A 21,674-nucleotide genomic window follows, 5' to 3' on the forward strand; every position below is an offset into this window, starting at 1 on the left:
TAAGAAGGTCAAAAGATGTAAATGAAGCCAATAAACCACCAGTTTTGTCGGTTTCGGTAAAGTTCAATGTCAGTGTTGGTAAGTATCACTGTACCCATTATTATAAGGCTTTTGACCAAATAACACTGCAGAAAAGTAAGTTTAAGATACTAGTGTGTAACAGCAAGATCACAGCCAGTGTTGCAATGTTCACCATGTAGCAATATGTTCCAATAACATTTTTTAAATAAAATTACCTTTTTTTTAAAAAAAAAAAAGTGATGTACGTTTTTGGATTATGCATTTTTTACATTTATACATAATTGCAGCTGGTTTCAGCAGACTACCTTTAAACCCACTAATAATTACAAGTAAAACAATGAAAGTGAAACTATTAATAATTTATGCTCGCAAAATTATTTCACTCTGAAGATCCTGAACAAACAGTAATTAATTTAGCCTCACAATACCCCTGTGAGGTAGGTAATTACTATCAGCCCCATTTTACAGGTGGGGAAACTGAGGCACGTTTAAGTAACTTACCCAAAGTCTGGGTACAGAATCCAGGTACCTGACAGCCATCTTCTGTCTCTTAGCCATCAAATCACCCTTCCTCACTAACAAATTTAACTGGAATATGTACAAATACTGCATGTGTGTGTGCATGCATGTGTGACTGGCTTTTGTGCATAGAAACAATTCTGTGTTTCTGTATACACCTGTATCAGCATTTTGCATACATACAAAGAATAAAATGCTAAGATGTCGTGGACGTAGTTCAGGAGATTCAAAACCTAGCACTAGTGAGACTTTTCATTTAAAGATAAACCAAGACACCATGAATGGGAAAATGGTAATGATATTTTCTCAGTTTTAATATAATTCATTTTAAAGTTATTCTTGCCAGGGAATCAAAGGCTTCCTTTATTATCTGCTGGGTATTATGAATACAGTTACGGCAATACTGACATCTCTTTAGAAAAAAGTGTTTTTAAGACATGACAAACCAACCTCGCAGGAGTGCTGCATGAATCAAATTAATAAGCATCGAAAAATATTATTACAGGCACTATATTGTGCTAAGTGTTAATTAGAGTACCAAGTGGTTAAATATTTTACAGTGTTCCAAAAGACTCCTGTTATCAGAGACACAAATCACCCTGTATTAAATATAGGAAAGTAGCTGTTAAAGCATAAATTAGATGTGTGACCTAGTTCCAACAGTGTCCTTTGCCAATCAGACAAACTGTGGGAGAACAACCCCAAGCCAGAACTTCCATCCCATCCCTTGTCCATGAGGCTAATCTGCCACTCACCTGCCCTATACTAATAACCCACTTCAGATTTATTTCACAGGAAGAAGCAAGCTGTTTGTGATACTGTTCTATTCTCTGCTCTAGCTCATTTCCATTAGAAAAAGCCTAAAGAGCTGATGAGGAGAGAAAGCCTCTGGTGCAACAACCCCGAGAATTTCCAATGCACAGCCCATTTTGTCTTTGCACTTCCTTTCAAGAAAACCAGACTTAGATACATGTCACACTTTAGATTTCTACACAGTCAGGCATACAACAGTCAGCTAGAGCACTGCTTCTCCATAAATCTGTCTGCATGGCACTCTGTAACTAAATAGGCAGAAATTTTAGAACAATTTTTGAAATTATTTTCCTGAGCAGTTTACAAACACTTTTCAGAATCTTCACTTTAACTTTTCACCTAGTTCCTTACAGTAAATCTATAATCTGGATTTTCTTGTGCTTTACACATACATCCTGTGGTGTTTCAAGAGCCTACAGTACTACACTGAATTATTACATCCCAGTCATTGCATTTGATGACAATATGCTCTAGGATATCCACAGATACATGGAAAACTGAATCCAATGCATACAGTTATTTTAAGACAGTGCTTTTCTGTCTTACCAGCATTCATTATTTTTTGTTTATTTACTCAGAAAGATGTCGTTAGCTACCTGTACCCTCATTCAGCAAGGTGGTGTGTGAGTTTGCCACTAGCATCAGTATGACATTCAGTGAGCAAAGAGCTATTTATTCTCTATCAAAGGCAAAAAGTGAAGAGATTATATAGGTTTCTGAGAGAAACATCCTAATCCCAGGCAGCTGGGACACATAGGATGCCAGATGTTTAAACTCATCACACCACAGTCCGTTTCCTACACAACTCCATAAACCACAGTGAAAAGACCAGAGGGGTGTGGATTCACTGCACTGCTGCTTCCCTAGGGATGCAGAGATCAGGACTAGGAAACTCTGACCCAACTAGCAAAATTGGGATTAGAAGATTCTGACCTGATTCACAAGCCTTTCTGCAGCCAGCTCCTTCAGAAGCCTCACTGCTCTCTCTGCAGAAACAGGGCCCAGCAGTGGTAGGGACTGAGTGACACCCTGTAGCGATGGAAAGGAAATACGAAATCCTAAATCACAGCCCGTCCTCCCCATGGCCCTCCAGATGGTCAAACCTACCCAAGTGGAAAACCTCAGGTCAGAGTTTACCCACACCTGCCTTGCAAGACAAACATCCAGGGAAAAATCCCTAAGAGGGATGCGGGTGGGAAGGGGTGGCAGTACACAACCCTGTCCTGCCTGGAGGAGAGCTCTGACCTGCCCGGCACCTCTGCCCTAATAGGAAGTTTTTAAAAAATAACCATATAAAGAAAGCGACTTAAAAGAGGTATTTATACACTCTGGAAATTTAAAAAGAGGCCACCACCATGGGGTTTTGCAGGATAACTCATCTATCATCCTAGAGGTGCTTGCTCAGGAGACAAGAGAACAACTGAAATAACTGTTCGCAAATGAAGGCACCTGGTCTGGAAATAGCATCAAGCTGGTGTTTCTCTTTCACACAGGGTGGGATTGGGGGAGATACTGGTACTGATGGTTTGTCAGGACTTGCTACACTTACAAGTGCATTATCCTATATTATGAGATACCTTAATTAACACTTTACTTCCTTTAATCCACAGAAGGGCCTAAGCCTAAATTAATTAGATTGTCTCACACATGTTTAAGTGAAGAGCTTGTCTCAACTAGGAGTGCATTTGTCTCCTCGCTCAGTCCTCTCCCAGAACAGAAACACTTGGCCTCCTAAAAGAAGTCGTTGTGATCAACCAACCATCTGTTCTGGTCCAGTTGCTTGTGTAAAAATCACCTTTTTGGGCTAAAGAGTCCCAGCCTTCCACTGAATACCTCAATTAAAAATATAATTAAAAAGTTACAGTCAATCCTTCTAAAAATAAACATAAAGAACTAGAGCATATACAGAAAAGAAATAAGGTGGCATTGAAGGTGCCTAGGGCTACAAATTTGCTACCATAGTTTGAGTTTCATTCGTAACGAGTTCCCAGGCCATAGAGTGAACACACGACGTATTATCCTTCTCCCTTGGTAACTGATGATGGACGCTTTTTTCCATGGGAGTGACAAGAAACCTCCTCTCCACCAGCACTTACAGCCATATTTGCAATTTTGTGACATCACCAGGGAAAAATAAAACGATACAGAGAAGAGTCTTTCGGTTTTTGTGTTCAGCTGTAAATATCAGCTAACCAGGTAACTGTGCATCTCTCTGGAGTTGATGCTCAAAACCACGCCTGAGTGATTGCCTATGAAAATACAGAAACAAAATGCCAGCATTAGTGTATCTCAGGCACTTCACAATAAATCCCTCTTTTATTGCAGGGACAAGTCAATCGCATAAAGAGAGTGGCTTTATCAAACAACAGGTCAGGTGAAGGTTGGTGCAACAGCTCCATGTACCTACAGTATACTTTTGCACAAAGCTTTTGCTCATGGTGGTGAATTCGTGGTGAATTCCTAGGGTTTCTATCCCAGTGACAGCATAAGTTGGTTCTCTTTGTGGCTTAAAAAGGTGTAGTTGTCTCGAGGGGTGCAGGTGAGGGAGGAGAATGGAACCTGAGGCCTCCATTCGACATGCCACTGACCTGGGACTGGACACTGACCGGCATCAGCAATAAGGGAACTCTGTAGCTGTTCAAGTTGCCACTTCTCCCAGAAGGAGTCACTGCAAGGTAATGGTGTTGAGGAGTCCCAAGGTGGGGGTTGCGATAAAGTAGGCAACATAAAATATATAGAAAACAAAAAAAGTGGATGGGTGAGTCTGGAAATACTGTACTGTGGAAATTCAAAAGTTATGAGAAGAGAGAGAACAAACAGAAACCCAGGCCTGTAACTCCCTGCTGTGCATGGAGCGGAGGCTGCTACTGGCATCTCCCAACAGGGAAGGAGAAAGCTCACCAGAACTAGAAGGGGTCTCCATAGCATAGGAACCTTCTGCAAATAACGTCATAAACCAGAATTTAATATAAAGCAGGGATTATAACACGTTTCATACTCTAGCCAGATAAAATAGAGGACTATCATTAACAGGAATATTTTCTTGGCAGTACTGAGCAATACCGGAGCTAGTGGAAAGAAAATAACAAAATAGTACACTGAGCAGAAGTATAGTTTTATGTCTTAAAGTATAGTTTTATGTCTTAAATAAAGTCTTGTGTCTAAAAGCTGTACAGTAGCTGACAAATATGGATTATTATGATTCACAGAAATGAACTGTTTATGCTCCGATGGAAATGCTGCTAGTGTTGACAACCTGGCAGTAGCACAAACCATCTCAAGATCTGCATTTGCTGACTGTCTTAAGTTTCACATCAAAACGTCATGATCTTGCACTCTAACCCTAGTAACACTCTGCCCAGAGAAGATTTTTTTTTTTTTTCCTTGAGTAAGCAGTGCATGGCAACTAGAGAATATTTCTGAATGCACTACAAATCAAGGTACCATTTCTTTATTCCAGAATCCCAAGCTGCTTTATATAAATAGGCCATAAGGGGTTTTCTGCCATTAAAAGAAGTTATGCTTTTGTACATTACTAGAGGTGTTTGAATGCTCCACTTTAATAGGCATGTCTGCAAGGACTTTGTCAGCATTCAGCCTTCTCCTCTAAAGACCCAGGAGATGAGTTGATCAAACAATTTTAACACAAACTTTGTTTTTCCAGGGTTGTTGTCAACTAACTCCGGTAAAGTCAGGAGTGCAATCAAGGTCATCTTGCAAAATCTGAATGAAAATATAGTGATACTCATACACAAAGGTTGTCAGAGAAAAGATAGAAATACACAAAGCAAAGCAGGAGGCTGGATTCTTCCTTTGTGCTCAAAGCTAACACCTCCAAGACCTAGAAGCAGCACACAGCTTAGCAAATGAAAATAAAGACACCAACAACAAACGATAAAGGTGAAACCCAAGATAAAGAAATCTCTCCTCTGCCAAAGTTCTGTCCTTCCCCAGGCTATCTCTGGTGCAGCTAAAATACATCTTCTGTAGGTTCATGAAAACATTACAGTTGCCTGTTACACATGAATCTACTGCTACAAATCTCAAAGGCTTTGGGTCATCTGATTTATTTTCACAAAATGTGTAGAAATGGAACTGGGGAGCTTTTTCCATTGTCCTACACCTTTCAGACTGTGACCTGAAAGCAGTCTGAACACAATGTTAAATTTTTACAAGAAATGAACTTTATAGATCAGTACTCCATGTTACATTAAAAATAACCGTAGTGTGCCAGGATACACACTTCCACCTGACACCGAAATAATCTGCACCAAGAGATATTCACAGAAAATTTCCCTCATGGGTTCCTTCTTATCAGTCCGTGAATACTAGAAAGTTACCAGCTAAATTAGGGAAGACTTGTCATACATTTTATACAGGAATAAATTTAATGTTTCTAATCATGAACTTTAAATGACACTGCAATATGATGGCAAATATAGCAATGGGTCTAGATACAATTCATTTGAAATCATGGAAACATTGATTCCACAAATCCTTCCAGCCTAAACTCCATTTTCCACTAATTCAGAGGATTATTGAGTTAATTCAACTGTTACCTATTATATCCTGTTCTACCAATATAATTTCTCTCTAAAATTCCTGAAGTGAGTCTCCTGACATTAAACTGTACCACCTCTGTACTCATGCTCTATATAGCATGTCATCGATACATTAGCTTGTATTACAAGCAAGCCCAAAGATAATTGGGATAATTCTTTGTTAGTGGTGTACTATTTACTTCTTCCTGAGACTGAGCAGAAAATGAAAAAAGATAAAATGAAAGCAAACATCAATTAAAAATCAATTACTTATGAAAATTTATAAACTAAAAATGAAGTTACCTCTTGCGTTACCTAGCGTTTGAGAGTCCAGATCATCATCAATAAACTCCTCACCCTGAATGATGTTCTGGGTGTCCTCACTATGATTAACAGGGCTTGTCATCTCCTGCTCTTTTTCATTGTGCATCTGGGCGTAAACATTTCTGCCTGGCAGTTTCCTAAAGTGGACAAGAAGAAAAAGTTCTGTGATGGAGTTCCTTCATTTTGCACACACGCTGGCATGAGAGCAGAGCTCCAGCAGATTCCTTAATTTTGTGTTCATAACCTAAACTTATCAACTCCTTATTCTCAGTCACAGTTTTATGTAACTGCCTTATCATGATGTTCATACCAATGTAATAATTAAGCATCAATTTCTGACTAAGACTGACAGACAATGAATGATAACTGAGAAAAAAGAATACTGAGACCACAGAACTATTTTAAGAACTTAAGCACTAAAAAGGCCCAACAGGAATTCATTCCTGGTTGCAGGTGTCTTCACAAACATTAAGCTGGGTCCCAGTCATCATCACATCTCACTGGCAAGGTGGGCTGACACTGAAGGGTGATAGCATCAAATGCCACTCTCATACTCCATCAGGGTTGAGAAGGAAGAAGCAGGAGAAATCCAGGAGACAGGGAATGGAAAGGGAGCAGAGTGTGAAGAATCAGGAGGCCAGGACCAAGGGTGTAAGTATAATAGTAAAGAGGTACACAGGCATCAGTAAGGGCAAAGAAGATGACAGGGGAGGTTGGTGAAGTCAAGCAGGCAGCACTGAAGGACACAATGTAAAGCTTGGTCCAGGACTAGGCCAAGCTGAGAACTGGTGGGAACTGCTGAATTAGACAAAATTCTCTATAGTAGACAGTGTTTAATTCATTCATTCTGATTTGAATCTAGAAAAACACAAAGAGAGTTATTAAATGGTTCTGTTGGCTCTAATGAACAATTAGCACTGTGGCTGAGACTGGGAGGCTTAAGACTTAGTATTGACAAACAGTTCTTTACCGGATTATCTTAAATTAGAGTTTGTAAAATCAAAGGGAATAATCAGGGACTTCTAACTTTGCAGCAGAATTTATGGTTTAAACATTTATTGAGAGTCGTACACTTTGGTGTAGCTGAATTCACCTGAAATCTGCCTGGGCACATATGGACATCCTTTCCTAGCCACCAAGCAGACACTTCTGATTAGGGTGTTCCAAGTTGTGAGCTCCGTTTCTTATACTGTAAGAAGCAGCTTGACAGCTTGATCAGCATGACGACAGATCATGGCTGTCAAAGTCTGTGCTTAAGCACAAATTATTGCAACAGGCAGAGAACGAGAAGAAAAGAGAAAACAAGGTTAAACTTCGAAGGTTAAGCTGCAGTTTCTGCTGAGCTTGTTTAGACAGTGAGAAGATAGAAAAAGTGACACTAATTTTAGGCATCTCTCTAAAAAGAACCACCTTCTGCTCCATATTCTGGCAGCAGTTTGAAAGCTGGATAAATACACAGGTTGCTCTATTTTCTCTAGGCTTTTGAAGATGACCTGTCTTTAAATTTAATTTCAAAAGAAAGATTTTTTACCAGGTGGCACCATCTTAGTCTGAGATAAAAGTTACTGCAGCAAACTATTTTGAACAGCACCTTCCATTGCATCAAAGTAATTAGAATAAATAGAAATTTTAAATAATGAAAGATGACTGAAAAGGATCTCCTCCCTTTAATTTGAACTATCCAAGAGATGAATTGCATCCTATATACCTATGTATGTACACACACATGCAAATCTGTATGTGTATGTGTATACACACAAAAATTTTTTATATATATATATATACACATATATACACACATACAGAAATCAGGTATTTTATCCCATTATTTATTAGCAGCACAGAGAAAGAAATGTGATTGTTCCTGTTCTTTTCTATATCTCAGTAAGCATGGAACAAATAAAGCACTCAACCAACCAAATACAAAGGACAAAAAGAAGGTCTGATAGCACAGGGGGATTGGAACTAGATGATCTTTAAGGTCCTTTCCAACCCGAACCATTCAATGATTCTATGATTATGACCACTTCAACAGGTCCGAAGGGCTCCTCCAACACAAATATCCACATATAGACAAGTTCTGCATCACTCTCCTCCCATTAACTGGATAAAGAAAGCCACATTGCAAGGGGGAAGGACATTCCTCATTACCAAAATAAATATATTAGGTAATTAATTTTGATTTTTTTTCTTTAGGGCCAGTAACTCCAGACTGGCTTTAATGTGTCTGCTAATGAAACTGGTCGTGTGGAAAACAATATCCCTCTCAATCAGACCTGCATCAAACCTGTCAAATTGCTCACTTTCAGTCCACTGCCAAATGCCTAAGGGAAACAAAACCCAGAAGGATGTCTTTGCCACAAACCTGCAGAATCAGCACATATGTTTCTGCAATAATTAGGGGACCTTCCTAAAACTGTATTTCTGACAGGTTGTAGAAGTACCAATGGCATTATCAAAATATTTTAACATAATAAAAATGTTACCCCTCTCAAATCCATATGGCACATCAGACCTCTGCAGCTAAGTAAAGGGAGCAGAGCTGCTAGTCTAACTGTTGTCCGCCCAGGTCAAAGGCCCTGTCTGAAACCAGGTCAACAAGGTGTGTCCTTTGGTGTAAATCCTGAGGCTTCAACTCATGTCTCTGGACAGACTTACTAGTTAGAGATCACAACACATACTACTAAACTATTAAGGGGTTCCTGAATGACAAAACCTCAAAAGTACAGAAATAACCATTAAACATATTGTTGTTAAGAGCACTGCTTTATGGCTAACAGATAAAAGGCAAAAAGGTGTAAGCTGTTATTTCTCACTCACTTAAATCTCATAAAGCCAGTCCTGCTGAGTACAGATCCTTTTTGGAAGGTATAAAGTTGAGGTACTCAGTGACTCTTCCATACTTTGCTCTGGTCCTCACACTTAGAGAGGAAAGGAGTATGGATGGGAGTATGGATATACATACATGGAGTAAGGATGGGAGGAATGAGAATATTATAGGTCTTGTGAAGGCATACACTGTAGACTTTTGACCTTTTATGCATTGTAGAGATCTCTATGTGTTTCATATTGGTTCAGTTTTACAAGGAAGAGACTCAACCATATTGAAGAAAATGATAGTCTAAGCCTTTTCAAGTGACATTTCTAACACATGTGCCAGATGCTCTGTTTATAAGGGACAACCGCACTGGGGGATGAAACAGGATGTGGATACTGAATCCCTGCTAAAGATGGGCCTGATTCTCACAATCTTCCATTCGCTCCTCTCTGCTCTAGCATGTAGGGAGGAAGCTGCTACCCCTAATTATACTGAGAGAAACTCTTGCTTTGCTCTTCTTAAGGAAGCAATTTATGTTTAGTCCAGCGTAACTGTTTGAAGTAGGCAGAGCTGAAATGCTTGGGTCTACATTAAAGACTACTGTGAAAACATGACAAGACATGAAATTTGACCCAAGAGATTTATATCAGCAATATGAAAATTGAAAGCACATTTATAAGAACAGAGAGAAAGATTATGCAATAGTTTCTTTTGAGGGTTTAGTCTTCAGCTGCAAAATGCATGTGCTTCACATCCATCACTGGAGACAATTACCTCTGCTGAGCAGCACTCCATAGTTTACATTTTTAGTTCTTTTTGTTTTCTCTGTAGCATTTTATTTCAATCATGAAGAAGAAATATTCATGCCTGCTTTGACAACCATAAACATATGAACTGGAGACTTAATTTTGCACAGAACTACTAAGAAACATCACAGCACATGGCTTTCACCAAGATCTCTAGGTCCCACACTTAGAATATATTCCAGAAAGTACTATTTTTCTTCCCTATATTCACAAATTCTAATCAGTTCATACCCAAAACCGTTTGCACTTAAAAATATTCAGCAGTAAGGAACAGCAGGAGGGAGATGAGCTATTGATTCCCACTCATTTAAACTCTCTGGTTTATTTGGCTTTCAATTCCTTCCTTTTGGAGACAATATTCATTGGCCTTTATGCAACTTCATTTGTTTTCCAGAGGCTTCATTAAGATTCTGTTTACTATAAAAAATAGGAACATATTCACATGGCAAAGGATATGGAATAATGTAGCATTCTCTTGGAACTTAAATAAAACTAACAACAATAATAATCCATTAAATAGAATACTTTATTGTGGTGTTGGCTTTATTATGTTTGGATTAATGTTCAGATGACTGACTTCTTTGTGCTTTAAGGCACTCCTGATTTACTTGCTGCCTTCATTTCAGAAATCTTTTCTACATGCTATTACTTTGATTTCTGAGGAAGTTTTTATGAAATATTATGGATCATTAAATTAGTGCCTGTTTTTTTATAACTAAATGGCATGGATTGGGACTAAACTTGCTCTCATGGAACATAAAAGTAGTATAAGCAAGGTGAGGAGAAAAGATAGCTTTTCTTCAGAGACTGAAAATGAGATAGTAAGTCAATGAGGCAGAAAGATAACACAGTTCTGCTCCAGATTGTGGAAATGACCCAGGAGGGGGTTCATTTACCAAAAGTGGCACTTGATAGTAGTGGGAAAAAAAATGAATACACACAAAATGGTGTAAACCTGGCTGAAGATGATCATGGCAATTTGTGAAAACAATGTAAGCAGCTTTAAGTATGCTGGCAGTAGTTTGCATACAAATTAAAAGATTAAGATTTTCATACTCTTTTAGAAAATTAAATTTGCTATTATCAACCAGGTAAAATACCTAAGGAAATAAGCCATCTATTTGCTCTGGTTTGGCTACTTTAATACCCTGTTGTTATACAGAAATGAAAAATAAGAAAAGGATGATTTCAGATCTTCCACTAGTAACATAATGATTACATGGCAGCTTTGATGTGGCTATAAAATATTTCTCCTTTCCTCCACTTTGACTAGTGCAGACAGCTATTTGTCTTCTCTATCCTGTTGCTTAGGACCCCACACCATAGAAGCTTACACCGAAAGGATGAAGAACTCTTTTCTGGATAGCAACTTGAAACCCACAAAAAAATATAAACATTATTTGAAAGGGAATGGAAGAAATGTATCACTACTGAACCAAATTTAGTAAAGATGGCATGATATAGAAAAAAAATATATGCAGGTCCCAGATCTGCATTAAAAAATAGACCTGATTTCTAAAAAATATTTACCAGCTGCTTCATATTTTTCAGGTCAAAAGAATCACCTGTAGTCCATTTTACCTGGATGCTCAAACGACTGAAGCATACTAGTGAGTATTGTACATGCTGTTTGCTTGAGGCATCAGATTGGTGATTTCCATACTCAGAAAGTATGAACAAAGAAAAGGCAATTTATTCTTGGTTTGCCCACCATTCATGTTAGTGGTCTGCACTGCCTCTTGTGCCACAGCCACAGTCAGATTTAGCAGCTGAGGTATTACCTCTTGCTTCTTGCTGCCATGCTGAGAATTCAACCCCTTCCAAACTATCTAAACCAATCCTTGCTCATTTGTGAGATACAACTAGAATTAGTTTTTGAAACCATCAGCATTTATAATTTAAAATTTACTTTTGATTTACTAATCTGAATTGCTTGCTTACTTTGATCACAAAGGATCAGAACTCTGCATGTCTCAAGATTTTCTGGCCTTCTATTTTTTTTTTCTAAAGCAATCAACCCCTCTCAGGATTGCCAGGAGTTGGTCCACGAGCTCTGGGGACTCCAGCACCAAATTTCTGAGCACTTGTTCCTGGCGAGAAGTGGCTGGATGCACAAATAGGCCATTAGATAAAATGGGGGTGGGGTCGAGGGTGGCAAGGAGATGAAATGGTAAATGCTTGCAATTTTACTGCGTATAAGAACAGAGGGGAGCAGTCTTCTTAGTCAGTGTTTAAGTATTTGGGATTAGGGCATACCAGAATGGATGTAACCTACCATCACCTAATCATTAGCCAGACAACCATGACAGCTCTGATTATCCAGCAGACACTACAATTTTAGTTTTGATTAGGGTAGTGGGAAATCATACAATTTTAATCTTTTCTTTTTAATGAGCATCCCTTCAAGAGTGATGAGATGGCACTGGTTTTCACTATGCATATAACCAATCAGCCAAAATCCCAGTACCTCTCTATGAATCTGCCTCTGTTTTCCCCCTACCCTACTACTTAACTAGATAAAATACTCTGTTTATTTTCTGCATATGAAGCATCTGACACAGAATCTTATGCAGGAGTGTTATTTTCAGATTACTGTTCTACCTCAAACTAGTTTTGTGAGATTTACTTCTTGTGAGGGATACCAGTTTTTAGTGCTGGGTATTGCAGTTTTCAGAAGATGAGAAATTAAACAGGAGCAGCAAGTTTTATCATAGCTGTCCTGATTGCCCTGAAAGATTCATTAAAGAGAGGTATTAGATTAGTCCCTTATGGCTTGCCAACACCATCTTTCATCTCTCAATTCTGTCTGACAAAAATGTGTGTAATTAATTTTGTCATTCTGTCTGACAAAAATGTGTGTAAATTAAGACCCAAGTTCTTATGACATTCACTTCAGAAATAATCTGGGCAGGTAAGGCAGGTGACCATGCATGGGTACAAGGGGCTTCAGCACTCAGGAACCATTGGGCAGTTTGTGCAGGTTTCTCCATTTTCTATTGAAATTATACAATGATCTACACAGAAGTCCACTATTTTCTCTTTACGTTTCATCACAAATCCTGAATAGTGCCTCTGCACTGAAGCCGTAACCTCCCTGTCAATCCAGTCACCATCTTATCTGCAAGGAAGTCTTTCCATCTTGTATCTTTCCAGGTATCAAACTTAACCTTAAGAATTGTCCTTTGGGCTCGCAAAGAGAGAGAAAGAGAAAAAGAATAGTCCAAGGCATATCCATGCAGTCTTTTGCAGATTATCTGTATTGCCTGAGCCCCACTGCTAACTGCAATTCCTGTAGACCCAATTACTATAGTGATAAAACTAAGATTTATAAACATTTCTCTGATTTGGGGAAAAAATGAGTTTTAAACCTTTTCTGAAGGGAGTATCTGACTATCAACTTACTTAAATGAAAGGAAAGCACCACTAAATGTCTTTCTTCTCCTTCTTAATTTAGTGACTCATACATAAAAATTATGGACAGTATTAACTTTTCAACACCTTATACATGTCTCTAATTTCTATGTGGAAATAATTAATATTTGTATTTGCATGTGTTGTCTGAGTTACCATATGGCCTAGTGTTATTCTAGTGAAATTATCTCCTAAAATTGAACAATTTTTGTTGCCTACGGCATTCTTCCAGCAAATTAATTTTTAACATACAGACATACAATATTGACAACCTGCCCCTGTGCATTACAACTTGTAACCTTTATATTTATGAAGGACACTCAGTTTCATAGCCTCAGTCCCAGTTGTAAACTTACATACTCACTGTACTGACTTAAAAGGGACTATACTTGCAAGTAAGTACTCCGTGGGGATTCCCCATCCGTCTTTATAAACACAGGAAAGGCTTTTCTTAAGAGATTAAAGATTTGGGTGGGAGAGGAGTTCACAGGGAGCACATGGAGAAAAAGTGATTTTTCAAACGTAGCACTGATTAGGCATTCAATATTCTTTAAAGATCAATTTGCAAATGAGGGATGCAACAAAAAAAAAATTGTCATCTTGGAAAAGCTTAGCAGGAATATTTAGAAAGAATTCTGTCAAATATATCAGAAACAGATATGATACGGACTAAAATTGAATACTACTGCATGGTCATTCATCAGTGCCAACAGCAGTTTTCAGGCTACTGAGAAACATTTGAATATATCTCACAGTTCTCCTCACTTGCACCTAAATTAAACCCCCACAAAATTTAAATGAAAATGATTTTCACAAATTATAAATCGAAGTGTGAGAGACATTAAAGTTCACAATCTGCAAATTGTACTATAGTTAATAAAAGCTCTATTTATAAAGCAATGGTTCATTGGGCATTTTTGAAAGAACTCTAAGAAAATAATTTTTTTTCCCTTTCTTGAATATTTTATACTTTTGCCATGCAGTAATCGTGTCTGTTATTTAATTGCTCTCATTTAAGAGCTAATAAAAGATATAAATCATACAGCTTTCGAAAGATTACACAAGCAAGCTTTATGATCCCACATTACAAACAGCAAATCTTCCATGTATTGCTTCTGAAATAATATAATTACATCACATCAACCATTTTTATGCTTTTCCTTGCTGCAGGCACCTAAAATAGCTAAATGAATTTTTATTCAGTTGTAGACAATCTGATACAGCATTCTGTGCTTTGTCCTTTAGAGCAATCAGCCACTCAGCTCTGAGAAACAAGTGCTGAAGCAAGAAAATTAAGAGATTCTTGAAAAAAAAAGGTTTTCTCTATTGACTTAAAACCTCTTTATCTAAACAAACTCTTACTTAAATGCTATGTATGCTTACTGCTATCACAAACTCAGTGCTGCATCCATTTCTATAAACTTATGTTTATTTCAAATAAAAATCTATCTTTAAAGAATAAGGCAAATCAGTAGGAATCCTCAATGAGTAAGGACATCTGGATTTGACGATGATGAAGGTTTGTTTCCAGTATGATCAAACCCAATAGCTTCTAAATGCCCCAGAGATACAAACTAACAAGAGCAGAGCCAGTGATTACACAAACACTTCAACAAATCCAAAATTCTTTGAATTGCACAGCACCCTAGTAGCTACAATTAAAATAAATTGCAGACTAAAGACCTATCAGACCATCAAAGACCAGCATGGTATCCCCTGTCAATTTTGAGAATGCATATCTCATAAAGGCCACTTTCAGAATTATTTCTTCCCTCAACATGCTCTAGTGTCAAATTAACACTAATCTGTTTCCATCATTCTACGTGGCATTGCCCCAGCAATTAAAATGTAATGTGTGCAAAGAGAAACTCCAGAGCTATGCATTTTGATAAAACATTTTTAAAGCAAATCAGCATTGCAGATGCACTCATTGTCTGAGTTAGTTTTGATTTAGTTTGTTCATAACTGCTAGGAGTAAGGAGGTAGGAATTAATCAGGAATAATACTTTAGCTCAGCTCTCTTTCTTCATGGTATTATTTAGACATGCTGAACAAACTCTCCATAGTTCCCATATCACTGCTATTTATCTTGGAACACATCAAGTGAAAGCAAGCCTCAGTGAAGTACCTTGATATCTGAAAAGTTCAGAAAAACACAGTTTTCAAAGCAGTGGACTTTTTGCAATTCTTCCAAGAAAACTCCTTTTCAAATAAACTCTGTTTTGCTGATCTGTGGATATTTCTAATTCTTAAAATGTATATGTTGTTGATTAAGGTTTACTTGCCTTTTGAACTTGTAGAGGATGAAAGCTCCAACTGCAACTAGACAGATAACAAAGAGAACCACAATAGCCCAGTAGCCACTGCCTCCTCCAATCCTCTGAGAGTCTGAAATACAAAATAAAAGAACAGCTTAGCATGTCCTCTTTCAGGTCAGTCATGTTCTTAGGCTTTCTTTTCTATCTAATTGTCAGGTCAAAACCATTTTTTGTCATTTGTGTAACCTCTTCTTTTCAGTCCATCCGCAGGCTCTTCAAAAAAGGCAACAACACAAAAATAATTGGTGACTTGTGCCTGAAGAACAGGCGACCAATTAAAAACCCAAACCCCTGAAGTTTTAATTATCTGCATACTCACTGTTTTTTTTTTTTTCTGAGAATCTAGTTATCATAGGAAATGATCACATACCCTAAGTACATGCATGGCAAAAGCAGGGCTGTACTAATTCACAGATGAACTAAGATTGTACACTGGTAAAGGCTAGAATGAACATGGGCTTCTTCCAATGCCAGCCTTTTCTGCTGGCTAACAAAAGTTAGCCCTCTAAAACAGAAAAGGTAACACAGCAAAACTGCAGCATGATTATACACTAGAGACCAGATAAAAGAGCTTTGTCTTCTACAGAGAGCTGACAGATAAAATATCACAGCAGTATTTACATAAATTGATTGTGGTCAGCTAAGCTGTTCTCCCACAACGCACAGAAACAAGAAAGAAGGATATATTATGGGATATGATACACAAACAAAAGCTACAGGACATTCTAATACAGGGTTCATGTCAAAGCTGAACCTTCTCGTTAAAACATCTTTTTAATGTATCTCCGCTCAAAATACACACACATATACACACATGCACACATAGTCTCTTCAACCAGTTTCGAAGTACATAGTAAATACAGAGATGCAGAAAATGCATGCAAACCTCCTCTTTCCATTTGTTTTAAACACATATAGATATATAATTTATCTCAGGACAGCATTAGCACTGTGGAGTCCCTACAGCAAGCTTCATGTCAGTTGATTTGAAGGTCTCAAACTGGCTTCCACTGCAAGGCAGAGATGCAAGGCTAGTCCCAGATCCCTGGAGTTATATCTGCAGAGTTAATGGCTGAAGTAAAGAAACTCTGCTTCCTCGGCAGCCAGGGCAGACAAAGTGCTTTACCAGATGGTTTTTTTGAAGCCTGGTTGGCATTTCCTTCAGAGCACTGTTTTCTATAATATAGGTATTTAGTTAATCTCATGGTTACACAGAAAAAATCAAGAACCTTCTGAAACAAATCATGATGTATGACAAAAATGGAAATATGTAATAAATATTTATTTGGTGATTGTTAACAAGTACCAAATGAAAATATACCCATATATATATGTGTGCATATGTATATATATATTTACATACATATATATACACATATATATTTATGTATCTATACATAATATAACAAATACCAAGTAAATATATATGTATGCGTGTATATGTACACATCTATGCTGATATGAAGAAATTCTTCTTAACTTATCAGAACTCAGACAGGCATCCAAAGGTTGGTCTGTTGGAAGCTTTGTTTATATATTTACCTGAACCGGAGTCAGCTAAAGTCACTAAGACCCAGTATCCTCCCCTCAGAAAGAAACTGATGTTGTGTGCATTCAAGGCCTGCTTTATAGTCGCTATCCTCTGAAAATACAAGAGAGAATTTCAGATGTCTTGCACTCTGTTCCACTTTGAGAGCCTCAATGCTCTAAAAAGGAAAACCTCTGGTTCATTAAATGGTGAGAAACTCATAAAACATTTGTCAGCGGTGAGCTGAAATCTTAAAGAAATTCCATATTTAAAAATCATGCAAAACTTCACAATCCATAAAAGCTGAAAATGTCAAATCTTTATAGCCGAATCTTTCTTTCTGCTAACCAAAGCCTTTACATTTACCCAGGATGTGACAGACAGCATGTCATTTGCACGCGCTATTGGGTTTACCTTGGTCATAACTCACACAGTGCATAATCTATATTAAAAACTCTCAATTCTTCTAACCTAGCAGAAGAAAACCTGTGATGTCACTTTAGATTTCTTGCTATGAAAAGTAACTGCTATTTGATAATGAACTGCACATCGTAATTTACCTCATCTCCTTACCTATAATGGGATGAATTCCATTTATACCTCATTTTTAACAATACTCTGTAGAAATATATACATCCATCCATGTGGAAAAAATCAGGATTCCTCCTATTTTTCTCCAGTGGATAGAGCAGGGTAAAATATGGTCTCTCACATTTTTATGGAGCAGAACCATTAAATATACCATCATATCCTAACCCCAGATGACAAATTGTCTGAATTTTCCCTTCTACTTGCTTTTGTCTTCAACATGAGTAATTTTCTAAAAGATCAAAGCTAGTTTTATACTCTATGCCTTCTAATTTAGCATATGACTTCCCACAGGATGCCAAATTAGAAATACACTTTATATCCATGAAACCTTCATGAGTAACTCGTTTTATGATATTATCAATTACGGTGCTCATCTTTGACAAGCCCTTGCAGTATAATAGATAGAAATCTCTGTAGTCTCTCTCATGTTATGGACAGAGATGGTACAGAAGTTGAAATTCAAATATTCTTACTCATATTGAGGAATATCTAACTTCTGAAGCCATTCCACTGACTATATTACTTTTTTTTTTTTTTTTTTTTTGGTGGGGAAATGACTCAACATAAGGGTGATGTGAGCATGGCCTCAGTTGTTTTGCAAGACAGCTACTCCAGATAGCTCCTTAGTATTTATCTTTTTGCCCAAAGTCTGAAAAGAGAATGGATATAACAGCTATACTGATTAGCAGCCTTTAAAATGATGCGGGCACCACTGAAATAGAGTTACGTTGTCTCAGTCCAGGCTAATTCACATGTTTGTGGTATACAATGCAGGAGGGACCAGTACTTTAGACTAATCTGACTTTCAGCCAGTAAATGGAAATGACTGAGCCCCACAGATTTGGATACATCATATTTTCCTGGCAGAAGTTTGAAGAATCCAACATTTGCTCTTGTTTTTGCTTAAGTGACTAACACTTGTTCGTTATTTCTCTCTCCACCCCTGGGCTCCAACCCAAGCCTAGACAAACTATACTTTCACAGGTCAAAAATTTGAACCTCATGTGAATCCAGACAAAGGTTCTGGCTTATTTATTTCACTGTTAGATTTATGGTTGTTTCAGTACTCATGTGTTTTTTTTTTGTTTTTATTTTTCTGTGGGTTTTTTTGTTGTTGTGGTGTTTGGGGTGTTTTTTTTTTTGCTTTTTTTTTTTCCTGCCCCAAGGTGCTTATTGAACACTATGCTGCTACCTCTTCAAGTTTTTAAAAAACAAATCCAGTGTTTGGAGTTCCTCCCTAGACTCTCTAAGTTAAGTTTTAATGCATTTGAATTTTCTATCATCTTTTTCTACATCCTTTCCAATGCTAAAATTTGAAGATGTGAATACAATGGTTCCTGCACTGTGGTATAAGAATGCAAAAATAATGACACTATTTAAACTCTTACCCACTTATACATCTAGGGGTCTGACTTGCCCTTTTTGCCAAAGTAACTCACTGGGAATTTTCATGTAGTAGTTTGTCTAGCTAGAGCCCCAAATATTCCACAGAGCCACTGTTTTCCAGGCTATAGTTTAAATGCACTTTAATTAACCCTTTCAACTGGAGTCATACCACCTGACATTAGACATGTAACAGATGTGCATAAATTAAGCAACCAAGTCTTCCTCTAGAGTCAGTGATTAGAATTAAATAAGTCACACTCAGCTTTTATTTCTACATGTATAGATTTGAATGAAAAAGTGCTTTTGTCAGAATGGAACCAAATTTCAGAATCATCCAAAGGGCTCCTAATACCACACTGCCAACTTATGATCTTTGTTATTGCTGGCTACTTTTACCAGTAATAACTCCCATTCCAGATCACTAACTTAACAAATAGCATCACATCACAACACTCCATGTAAAACACCAATAGGAACTCCACCAAGCAGGTGTTCTCTGCCTGACAAACAAATTATCACCTTTAACAATCCTTCTGAAATCACTTAATATCCCAAATCTAAAAGGTCTTCAGCCAAGAACAAATAGGTTCTCTTTAAGGGAAGACATTTCATAACTATGTCTAAGTTAAGGATTTTAGGAACACCTCCTCCAAATGTGCAGAAAACATTTTGCATTGGTGGGTCCTCACAACAGTGTCACAACACTGACTTTGAGAACTGGCACTAGCAGGATGACAAAACACATCCTTCCAGTGAAACATGATGAAAACCTTCAAGATTCTACTCTGGTGACACTATGAGTATTTTCCTGTTGACTCAACCAGTTACTGCTTCTAAGCTTATTTACATAGACTATATTTTCAGGATATTTCCTGAGTCATAATGGATTCTGATACAACACATTTTATCAAAATTTATGCCATTCAATTCTAAATCAACAAATCTATATGCACATATCAACAGCTAAAGTAGTGTCCCTTAACAATAATACAAAAATAGAAACGTAGGCAGCTAGCACTCCAAGTCTGGCTCTACAGCATTGTACTCTATAAAACAATTGGTGCTGAAGTGTGATACTAGTGTACCTTACCACTGAATAGCACAGGTCACTGTAACTGCTCCTGTTTCCCTTTGTTCCTGCTCCAACGAAATGTAGGTTGTACTGTATTTGGTATTTCCATACATGTAACACCCAACTACCACTGGTGTGTCCTGGTCCATCCTAACAATGTCAGAAATGTACATCTATTCTCCAGATTACATAATTAATTTCACCTTTCAGTGCTCCTCTAGTTTCAGAAAGCCTTTGCAAGGTCTTACCAGAGGACTACTTGTCACAGAAACTGTGCCCTGCTAAACTACTGTAATTTCCCCATAGCCTCACTGAACAGAAGTTTTTGCAAATCATTTGCAACATGTGATTGGTCTTCTTTAATCTTTGGAGTAACTCACAGGATATTTCAGACATAAACATGAAAAAAACCTTGCAACAGCATTAATTATAATTGATGATATTCTTTAAGCTGCCTTGAAGCACAGCGCTAATATAACAGTTGAGATTTAAAGGGAACTAATATGCGTAACACCACTTTGAACTGAAATGAAATGTTTGCACAACCTATGAACCTATCACCATCAGTTCCCTCAAATCATTAAAGACGTCCATTCCATATATGCTCAGAATAAAGAGAAATAAATTCCTTCAGAGGCTACACCGTGCTTCTTCAAGAAGCAGAAGGACACAAATAATTTTGAGTGGTAATAGACACCTGTCTGAAAGCCAGAGTTCATGAATGACTCTCTACTAAAGAAACAACCCGTTAAAATTAACCATTTCCTGTAACATAATCAGGATTTCAGACTTCCAGGACTTCCCACTGTGATAACAGAGGGAGAGTAGTAGGGGTTGGGGTTGCCATAAAGCAGAAATGTTGGTGCATTTACACTGTACTCTGTGCATTTTAAAGACACCCGTTGGAGTACTTCCACATCAACATACTCAATTGGACCTTCCAAAGTGTACGCCCTCAATTCCAAACACAATCTACTGGTTTTTTGTTCATAGAAAGAGCTTCGTTTTACCTACTTTATCCAGCTCTTTGGATACTGTGACCTCATCTCAAAAACTTGTAAAATGTGTCTCAAAACTAACAATACCTTACACTGGGATTCTCTGTTACTGGCAGGACTTGAACTTCAAGATACAGGTCCAGTGTTGGGATCTGTTCCTTCTCTATCCCAGCAAAAGGACAAATATCATAAACTGTAAGTGTCAGTCTTCTGATTTTCAAGTGGCATAAGGTCTTTTGCTATGGAAGAAATATGGTATGGAAATAAGTAGGGAGAAACTAATGTCTGTTTTTCATTCCTGTGTTCACTTGACTCGTTTCCTTCCAATTGAAAAGGACATTTGCTCATAAAGTCAGAAACTACCTGCTTGATGCTCTTTACATTATAGGTCAACTATTAAGGTTCTGTTTCTGTTTGACATGATATATAAGTCTAAAGACAGTGCAGAGATGGTTCGTCCTTCTTTAGAAATATCAGTGTTCTAAATACACTCTGCTCTACTAGGTCTTCATAGACTGACATGCCATC

At 37.6% G+C, this 21,674-nt stretch overlaps 1 protein-coding gene across 5 annotated transcripts in view; it reads right to left on the reverse strand.

The window, feature by feature from the left end:
• Positions 1-373: 373 nt before the first annotated feature.
• SORCS2 (sortilin related VPS10 domain containing receptor 2) overlaps positions 374-21,674 on the reverse strand; it is a 571,991-nt gene continuing 550,690 nt past the window's right edge. The window contains exons 24-28 of one of the 5 annotated variants that reach the window (XM_074904464.1): positions 17,114-17,213; positions 15,539-15,641; positions 6,198-6,355; positions 3,942-4,021; positions 374-3,602 (exon numbers count right to left, since the gene is read on the reverse strand). In XM_074904464.1, the coding sequence (XP_074760565.1) occupies positions 3,579-3,602; positions 3,942-4,021; positions 6,198-6,355; positions 15,539-15,641; positions 17,114-17,213 (465 nt within the window). In that variant the 3' untranslated portion in view covers positions 374-3,578. The remainder of the gene's footprint in view (positions 3,603-3,941; positions 4,022-6,197; positions 6,356-15,538; positions 15,642-17,113; positions 17,214-21,674) is intronic. The other 4 variants (XM_074904468.1, XM_074904465.1, XM_074904467.1 and 1 more) reach the window with 4 other exon arrangements.

The sequence above is a fragment of the Athene noctua genome, chromosome 4 (assembly GCF_965140245.1).
Source record: "Athene noctua chromosome 4, bAthNoc1.hap1.1, whole genome shotgun sequence".
Classification (NCBI taxonomy): domain Eukaryota; kingdom Metazoa; phylum Chordata; class Aves; order Strigiformes; family Strigidae; genus Athene; species Athene noctua.